At 56.7% G+C, this 9,539-nt stretch overlaps 1 protein-coding gene across 1 annotated transcript in view; it reads right to left on the bottom strand.

The window, feature by feature from the left end:
* Positions 1-1,634: 1,634 nt before the first annotated feature.
* Positions 1,635-9,539, bottom strand: part of KCNH6 (potassium voltage-gated channel, subfamily H (eag-related), member 6) — a 33,696-nt gene continuing 25,791 nt past the window's right edge. The window contains exons 10-16 of the mRNA XM_010561367.1: positions 7,634-7,886; positions 6,996-7,189; positions 5,995-6,094; positions 5,434-5,721; positions 4,750-4,930; positions 3,388-3,586; positions 1,635-2,990 (exon numbers count right to left, since the gene is read on the bottom strand). Coding sequence (XP_010559669.1) covers positions 2,703-2,990; positions 3,388-3,586; positions 4,750-4,930; positions 5,434-5,721; positions 5,995-6,094; positions 6,996-7,189; positions 7,634-7,886 — 1,503 coding nt within the window. The 3' untranslated portion in view covers positions 1,635-2,702. The remainder of the gene's footprint in view (positions 2,991-3,387; positions 3,587-4,749; positions 4,931-5,433; positions 5,722-5,994; positions 6,095-6,995; positions 7,190-7,633; positions 7,887-9,539) is intronic.

Genomic DNA, 9,539 nt, shown 5'->3' with positions numbered 1-9,539 from the left:
GGGGGGGGGAGACCCGGGCTGGGCTCGGAGGGGAGCGATGGGCCCGACTGAAGGGAGCGGGATGGAGAAGCGGGCCGGGGGAGAGGAGGAGGGCGGCCGGCCGGGCACAGCGAGGCCGGAGAGGTGGCGGGGAGCGGGGGAGGCCGCAGCACGGCGCCGCGCCCCCAGGCCCGGCTCCAGACCCCGGCGGCAGCAGGAGCAGCGCGGAGGCCGTTTGGGATTCGGCCCCTCACACAACGGGAACGGAAGCCACGCGGGGAGCCCCGCCCGCTGGGTGCGGGTTGGCTATAAAGGCTGTCACTTAGGAGCTCGGGCGTCTATTGGGTGATTCGCCCGTCCGTTCGGGTCCTCTTCGGTCTTCTATTGGTCGTTTTGCCCTTCATTCCAAACGGGCGCTCACCCCCTGGCTGGGATAACCTACCGTTGCGTTTGACCCCGCCCCGGAGGGAGGGGGTGCACGTTCTCGACATCTTACTGGCTACCAGGGGTCGCAGTGACGCGAGGCGGGCTCTTGAGCCCTTATTGACAATCGATTGGCTGGAAGCGGTGTCAGTCACGGCAGCCTGAGGGGGGCGGGGGAGCACTTCAGGCGCACGGTGGTACCTGGTGTTCGAGTCCCGCCTCCGCCCAGTGGCGGTCGGGGAAGGGCTTCTCACTCATTAACTGCAGCTTAATTATGGGGTTTTATTTTCGGTAGCACGCAGCAGCATCGGTGTGTGCCCGATACCTTACTCGGGGAAGGGCTGCAGGTGGGCATCGGGACTCCTGCCTGGAGCAGGGCGGGTTGAGGCCCTGCGCCTGGCTCGGCCCTCCGCGGGCAGCTCGTCTCCCTCACGGCTGGGCTTCGTGGGTGCCCCAGGCCCTGGCAGGAGGGGTAGGTGCTTCCCCAGGTGCTGTGCACGTCCTGGGAAGGCCTCAAGGCCGCCTGGTTCTCTAGGCTGAGGCAAGAGAGGAGGAGGAGTTGTCCTGGCCGCTGTCAGCTGAAACCTGGGCTGGTCCGGTTTAAAAATAGCCCCTTTGTGAGACTGTGCCTGCCTGGGGCCTGGGCTAGGGCTGCCGGCTGGTTCTAGCCCTGGTGTCACCCCACGGAGCGAGATTGGCTGGGGAGAGGCAGGTTTAACCCCCTGCTGAGGACAAGGGGTCTGTCCTTGCCTCTTGGGACCGTTTGGGATTTGTTATGGGTGATCCAGCCCTCCTGAAGGAGCAGTGCCATTTGGACGGGAGGTGTGTCCCCTTCAGCAAGGGATGTAGGATGAGCTTTAGGTATCGCTGTGCTCATCTGAAGTCCCACTTGTTGCAAGGACTCTTGGTGTAATCTTTGCCTGAGGTGTGTTTGCGAGGTCATTTCTTAGACGCAGGAGAACAGCAGCAGGCTGGTCTTGTAGAAAAGCTTTTACAAATTGCTACTGAGTCTGAGCTGCATCCTATTGGGAAGGAATTGCTCAGCAAAGCCCCCCCAGGCCCCATCCTTCACCTGTCAGACCTGTACATGGGCTCTGTCAGCCCCATACTCCCTGGATGAAGCAAGTGGGGGTTGACCACAGCCTTTTCAGGGATCTTGCACCTGTGCTTTTTACTGCCAGGGATGAATTCATGGGTGGTCTCAACAAACAGAGCTGTAACCCACGTTAGGTGCCAAAAACATCTTTATTAGCAAAGTGTACACTAAAACTCCAGAGAAAGAGATGCTCACAGTTTTACTACTCTCAAAGGGAGCTCGATACATTACTTGAGCAGGCGGCCTAGGACTGTCACAGCATCTAACCGAACGGCAAGGTGGCAGTGCTAAGTGGGCTTCTCCTACGGGGGTGCTGCGGGAGTCTGCCAGGGAAAGGACTGGGGAGGAGGAAGCATCTATCAAACCTTTATCAAAAGAGAGAAGCTGGGAGGAAGGGCTGGAGGCGAGGTGTCTGGGGCTTTTCGGCTTTCCAGGATTGTGCTTTTGAGTTTTGTGCTTTATGCCCAGGCCAGTGACCAGCTGGGTTTATCTGGGGAGTTGTGGGATGCGTGTTGGGGTTTGCAAGGCGCAATCAGCCTTGCTGGAGAAGTTGGCGCCCTAGGACTCGTGCTGAAGCATGCTGAAGTGGCAGGGGCTGTTGGCCCTTAGTTTCTCAGTGGCAGTCAAGTAGGACAAGGATAGTTTCTGTCCTCTGTCCTTGTCCTAGGCTTCCCACCTGCAGCTCCCCCCAGTACTGCACTGTGGAGATCTCCTCCTCCTCTGGTGACTACCCTTTCTGTAATGCCCACAGGCTCCGCTCGGCTAAGCCCAGTACCAATGCAATGGTCCCTGCTCCAAAGAGCTGACAGCAAAGTGGCCTCACAGTTAAGAGCCATGGATTTGCTGTCCTCCGGTCGCTGTGGCTCACTTGGCTTGTGCCGTTCTTGAGAGGAAGCCTTGGCAAGGAAGAGGCAGTGAGTGGGTACCGTTTGGCCTAGCCAGCTTGTTGGTGGCTGTAAGAAAGAACTGCTCTGGGTTCACTATAATGTGCAAATGAAACCTACTCTATGGGAACCGCTGGAAAACGTTGACCTTGGAAGCCAGCCACTCTACACTTCCTTTCACGGTGGCAGAATACAGCTACAAATTATACCCCTGAGCCAATGGCATTGTCCTCCGTCTTACCCTTGCAGTCAAAATCAACATCAACTGACCGAGCTCACAGTTGAGGTTCCTCTTGACTTGCTTCGTGGCCCCCACATCTCTAACTTCCAGGAAGCACTGGGTCGGAGAGGTGTCTCTGAATGTCCTGGTGCTCGGAAGATGCCTCCAAGTGCTCAGGGAGGGAAGGGAAACGAGAGCCCCGGAAGAGTCCCTGGGTATTTGGTGCCCTTTGGTGGGGAGGCTCTGGGTTCGGGAGAGGTGGGGAATGGTGCTCCTGCTCGGAGTGGACCGTCATAGTTTCGTCAGATGCCACAGCGAGGTGTGTCCCGCTTGACAAGGAGTCCTTGGATTTCAAGTGGAACTTTTCTACCTCCGTGTAGCTCGGGCTCTGGTGGGAAAGAAGGAATCAGGTGGGTTATGGCAAAAGCAAAACAAAGTAGCTGCCATGCTCACTCCTCACACCATCAGGCCCCAAGCCCCAAAATATTATTTTTTGCCTGAGGAAGCCTCAGAGCAGAGGAATCCACTCCCCTCCCTACTGATGGGGCAACCTGGTAGTGCTGGAGATGGCAGGCTGTGCCCCAAAATCAGCGATGCACTGGGCAGAAGGATCTCTAGGTAGATCTACTCCCATTTCAAGACCCCTGGGCTGTGCCGGGACCCATGAGTGCTTGGCTGTGCTTTGCGTGCAGGGAGGCTGAAGGGAACCGCTGGCCCTCCAAGACCCATCTGCTCTGGGGCAGAAGGAAGCTCAGCTGGTGCTGAGCCACGAGGGGTGGTCATACCTGCTCCGGGGTTGTCGTCTCCTCGTCTTCCAGGGGTGCGCAGGGGGTGAGCGGCTCCAGGCTCCGTGGGAGGATGCCGTACATGGCCAGGTTGTGGGAGGACGGCGAGATGGGGCTGTATGCGGGTGGCACTTGGGACAGCTGGCGCTGCAGAAGCTGGAGGATTATATTAATGTCTGACGACATCCTGGACTCCAGCCTGGGGACAGAGGAGCCCAGCATTAGCACAGTGCATCCCGCTGCATCCCACGAGAGCCAGACCCATGGCCGGGCAGGGGAAGCACTGGGGAGGAGGTGCTGATTCAGCTGCCCGAGGGTGATGATGCTTTGCTTGGTGCTGCTTGGTGAGGTTTTTAGAGAGCTTCAAACCAGCACTGCCACAGAGAGATCAGTCCTGCCGACTCTCTCCTGCCACAACCAATCATCCCCTGCCCAATTTTTTGTGGAGCCAAACTGGGATTTGGAGTGGGGAACTGAACAAAGCTAAAACTACCCTGGAGGTGGGAAAAAATTGCAATGGTTAGTTTTAATCTGGATCAATTCTCCAGGCCAGCTGCCTGTGCTGACAGATGGGAGCAGGTTGGTGCCAACCATTTTTAACTGAGGAATAGAAGGAAATGGAAAAGTAGAATAAGTCTCTTCCTTCTGCCTTGTCCTTGGCTGAAATGAGCAGCTCCGGCAGGAGCGGGCACAGCCCCCCTTGCAGGCAACAGTCCTGGCAGCACTTACAGAGTGGGCAGGAGATCTGTCCCCTGCTGCTGGGGATGGCACATTGGTGAGACACTGAAATACATGTGTGGGCACTGCAGTAAAGTGAACTTAACATGGGCAGCAGCCGTGGGTGGGAGAGCAAGCCGCTTGTGTGGGTGCTGGCTGGGGCCTTTAAACCTGTGTCTCTGGTGTGGCCTCTTCCTTCTTGCTCGAAAATCATGTATTTTTTCTTATTTAGAGGGTAACAATGTGCACGAGGCTCGTTTGCTCGAGCAAGAGGATGCTAGCAGCTCTTTGCAGCAGGAAGAGGAGGCCTGCAAAGGGCTCGGGTCGTGAGCCTGTGGGTGGTTTCATGTCTGCAATTGCATCGAGTCTGGAAGCAGCGGCAAAACAGCAGATCCCAGGGGTGGTGGCACAGCAGCAGACGAGGTGCTGGGCTGCAGCCAGGGCCAGGACTTGCAGTTTGAGAAGCCGCTGCATTTGCAAAGCGCTCCCACCACCTCCCCAAGGAATGCAGTATCCTAGGAGATCAGGAGGTGGCATCTGCTGTACACAGAGCCCACTGCAGCCACCCCTAGAGAGCAGGAGAAGGTGATGGCCCAGAGCCCACCCTGGGTGCTCTCCAACCCTGTGCTGTGGGTATGTGCCCACCTGCTGAGCTGGGCCTGCAGGAGCTCCAGCCTGGACTCGATCTGCCCTGGTCTGTAGTCGCTGTGCAGGGGGATGTCCCGTGAGCTGTGTACCAAGGAGATGTGTTGCAAAGGCTCTGGGTGGTCGTTTGGTCTTCGGTCCTCCCAGAAGGTGAACATGTTGGGGATGTCCAGGGGGGTGGCTGGAAGGAGAAGACACATCTCAGCACTTCTGTCTTGCATCCTTCAGGCCCACTGGCATGGAGGTGCTCCAGAGTCCATCACACAACACATTCATGGAGAGCCATCACCCTGACATACATAGTATTCAGAGAGAGTCCATCACCCTAGCACCTGAGGTGCTTATGGGGATCCATCACCCTGGCACCTGAGGTGCTTATGGGGATCCATCACCCTGGCACCCAAGGTGCTCATGGACAGTCCATCACACTGGCACCCAACATGCCTATGGAAGGCATTGCCCCATGGGGCAAGCCCAAAGGGGTCCGTGGGTGCTAGGAGAAACTGCAGGGCACAGGAGGGACAGAGCAGATACTACTGGGGACAAAAGGCAGCAAAGACCCTTGGCCACAAGTGTGGCTCCCCTCGAATTCATGTAGTTGCTTGGCTCTGCCCCAAGACAAGGCCATCACGCCCGAGCATCTCTCACCATCCTCCTGCCAGCTTTGGCTGTAGCTGTGGGTACCTGCGTAGGACTGGCTGCTCTCTGCCGCCTGCTTGCCGACCTCTGTCCTGCCGGCGTTGGTGGTGACGAGGCTGAGCGTGGGCAGAGCAAAGTCATCCTTTTTGGATGTGGGGAAGGGCTCAGCTTTTGTAGGGCTGCCAGTCTTGACCTCGTCATCGCTGATCTGGGAGCAGGGAGTGGTGCTGCTGCCCAGGTCGTCCCACTGGTCCTTACTCAGCGGGTCCTGTGGGTTGGTGAGCTCTGAGTAGGTGTGATACTGCTCTGCATCAGAGATGCCCGTGTCTGGGTCTGTGGGGCAGCACAACAGGTTAATTTGGGGAGTACCACACATGGCAAAATCAGCCCCCATACCCTCTAGGGTGCCTGTAGGGCTGGAGCATCCTAAGAAGAGGGAGGGAAGGCAGCGTCAGTGCCCCCAGGATGGGGACATACAGGCTGGTCTGCCGGGACAGAGGCACCGGCAGCCACCTCTGCTTCGGGGTGCCTGCCAAGGCAGTAATTAAACAATGACCCTGCTCCCCAGCCCTGCAAGCCAGGCTCTGCCGATGCTGTGGGACTCACCAGGCTTGTTGGGCTGGCAAAGGGAGTGCTTGCGTCGGCGTGCCCGTCGGTAGGTGCAGTCATACTCCTCGCTGAGTGGTGAGCGGGGAACGCTGTCTGCCTGAGGGATGAGAGGGGCTGGTCACCAGGGAAGGGGTGCCGTGTCCCATCCAGGGGTACCAACACCCATCCATGGATGCCATGTCCCATCCATAGGTGCCACGTCTCATCCATGGATGCCATGGCCCTGGGTGCCATGGGGGCTACAGCCCATTCAGCATCCTCCTAGGGCTGGTCTCCAGCTACTTCTGCCTCTCCATCACTGCCCTGTCCCACCCAGTGACTTCTGGACTGGTTGCAGGGCTCAAGGGATCCTAGAAGCTGGCCTCGTTGCTCTGAGACTGAGTTGAGGGTGTCAGGGCCATGGGGAGGGAAGGAGCACCCTGAGGTGGGGCAGGACATCCTGGGGTGGGACAGGACATAGAGGGACTTTGACTTTCTTTTCTATCTTACCAGGCAAGTGTTTCTGAAAAAAATGTCAGGAAAAGACAAAGTCCTGTCGTAAAGTTTAAGAGTCAAACAGCAATGACAAAAATGCTCCAAGCCTTTCACAGATTGCAAACCAGATTATTTAAAAAGGAAATTTCAGAAAAAGCTGGTACCCAACTCAATGAAGCATGAGAATATTTCTTACTTCAGCAGCCTCCAAACATGTGTGACCCACTTGTCCAGGCTGGAGCAGTGCCTGGAGATGATTTACAAGTGCTGCAGAGCAGAGTACTACCAACATGGCTTGTGGGGCCAACTTTTCCAAAGAGCTCAGGAATGTGCAATATGCAAGTGCCTGCTGGGCTGTGGGGGAAATCATAACTCCATGGAGGGTGCCTTGGGAAATGTGGCTGCTGGCCAATCCACCACCAAACTGGGTGAGGAGCACCTGTTGACATCCTTGCTTCAACCCTCCCACTTGCCAAATTTAAGGCATTGACCACATCCCTCCATGGGACGACACTGGCACTCACATCTCGCAGGTTGAAGGTTATCTCTAAGTTGCTCCAGAAGTTGTCAGAGAAGGCTGGGTACATATCTAAGACCTCCAGCAGGTCCTCTCTCTGGATCTTGTGCAAGTCGCAGTAGGTCAGGGCCCTCACGTCGGCATTGGACTTCCCTGGGCGGGCATAGAGGCTGATGGGCTCCCCAAAGATGTCATTCTTCCCTGTGCCAAGAGACAGCTCATTAGGGGGAGATGGGCACCCACTCCAGCTCCAGATGTACTGGACCAGCAGACCTCATTTTGGGGCTCATGAACAAGGGGATGCCCAGCAACCCTGACCCTGATTGTGGATGCTGGGGATTACACTGTAAAAGCCAGGGCAGTGGGTCATCAGTGATGGCTGAGGACTACTGAGCCATGCCCTGCTCTGCTCACTCCTTTGTGGTCTCTCCCTGACATCTACCGGGGATCCTCCATTCCCTGCCCACTGGGCTGGTGACCAGCCAGATGTTGAGGAACAGCCTTCCCTTCTCCAGGACATGGAGAAGTCCTTTGCCCCTCACCTGCCACCCTTCGTCCACTGCTCATCGCCCATCACCCTTCACCCATCACCCTTTGCCTCTTGCCCGTCATCCCTTGCCCTCCCAGAAGGAAGGACTTTTCCACCTAAGATGGCCACCACAATGTCTTCCCGGAGGATCTCGATGGAGCCCCGGGAGATGAAGTACAGTGTGGTGAGGACATCTCCGTAGTGCACCAGGGTGTCTCCGGGTGGCGCGTGAGTTGTCTTGAACTTCATGGCCAGGGCACGCAGGCAGCCTTTGCTGGCTCCTCGGAAAGCCTTGCAGTTCTGGAGCAGCGTGCGGTTGAGGTGGAGGCAGATGTCTGCCTGCAGGCAATCGGGGAAACCCTTCAGCACCTGCAAAGAGCGAGGGAGAGATGCCATCATGCCACCATCCCCAGGAAGGACTGCCATGGCAGCCCCGGGAGGCTGTGTGACACACAGCCTGACATGCTGGGGCCAAATGGGGAGCCCCGGAGCCCAGAAAGCCAAAGCTGAGGACATCTTCTGATCTTCCCTTGGCAGATGCCTGCCTGTCTGTCCCTGGCTTGTACTGCATGCATTGGGGATGAGAGCACTCCCGAGCAATAAATAATAATAACCAGATCAATCTATTTATACCCACTGGTGGCATATTCCCCTTTTCATCTTTATGCCCACTAATCTTGGCTGAATGAGAGTACAAACTGGTAATGAGGTGCTGTCCTAATTAAACAGCACCTGCCTGAATGCCAAGAAGCAGCGCGGGCTAGTTGTGTGCAGCAACAGCTAAATATACCCGTGGCAAATACCTTGCGTTGAATAAAAGCTAAATGTGAAGGTGAAATCAAGGTAAAACTCGCAATATGGAGAAACGTGCTGCCACCGATAGCTCATGGTGCCAAGGTAAAATCCACCTGGGTCTGGGTTTCTTTTGGAGAGCAGCATATGGCCCCGGGGTCCCCCTTGCTCTCTTCTCACATCCCACTGGTGGCCAAATCTGGGACAAGCAGGCTGGGGCTGGTGAGCGTGGCTTATTCCCAGCTCTGTCATGATCTCACAGGCTGGCAGCAGTGCCTTAGTTTCCCTACTGGGAAATCGGGGGTGGGTGAATTGATCAGGCCGTGGGATGATTGATTAGGTCGTATTGCATCTCAGCAGCATCCAGCAGGAATTGGTGTGAGCAGCGGCACGTCCAATCCGCAAGCTCAGCTCGTAGCAGGGGATTTGTGACCTGGGTTTGCACTAAGCCGGGAGAACCTGTGCTTGGTAGGGTGCCATGGCTTTGCTTCTAGTTATTGCCACTGATGTCCAGCCCAGGGTATCTCCTCCATGAGAGAGGTTTAACCTGAATCTCTCCCAGCAGCAAACATCCAAATCCTGCCCGGTTGTTTAATGTGGCAGCAGCAACTGAAGATGGAGAGGTTGAATTCATGCAAATCTGTGTCCTGATGATGCTCAGGGATGGAGGAGGGTCAAGTCTCAGGCAAAAAGGGAGCATGAACTGGGAATGAGCGGGCTAATGACTAATGACCTGCCCAGGGCCAAGAGACGGGGAGTACCAACTTCCATCTCTCTTCTTGCCTCATCCTTTCTCACCCCTCTCTCTGCCTTGCCACTGGCTGAGCCAGCACGTTTGTGCACTGAACCCTGCGGCCATGAGCCGAGTCCTACCACCCCGGCCCCAGCCCGGGACTCCTTGGCTGAGCCCCCTCCTCACCCCTGCGGTGCCCCGGCGCCGTCGGCACAAGCCTCCCCGCCAGGCTCGGAGACACACCGCCTCTCCAGCGTGGCTCCGCCATTGATCCCCCCTTTGCTAACAAACAGCTGCCTCTCTGGGCTCTAATTAAAATGGATTGAGGTTTATTTAAATGCCCTCCTTTCCCTGCCACTGAGAGCGGGATGCACTTTGCTTAGCAACCAGCGGTGTGGAGAGGAGCTGGATCGATACCTGCTCCGCAGCTCTGTGACACCAACAGACACCGGCCTGAAAGAGCTCGGCGCCGATGGGGGCTCTGAGCTCCTCACCAG

The sequence above is a fragment of the Haliaeetus leucocephalus genome, unplaced genomic scaffold (assembly GCF_000737465.1).
Source record: "Haliaeetus leucocephalus isolate CR32 unplaced genomic scaffold, Haliaeetus_leucocephalus-4.0 Scaffold144, whole genome shotgun sequence".
NCBI lineage: Eukaryota > Metazoa > Chordata > Aves > Accipitriformes > Accipitridae > Haliaeetus > Haliaeetus leucocephalus.
This window is presented reverse-complemented; position numbering and strand designations above follow the sequence as displayed.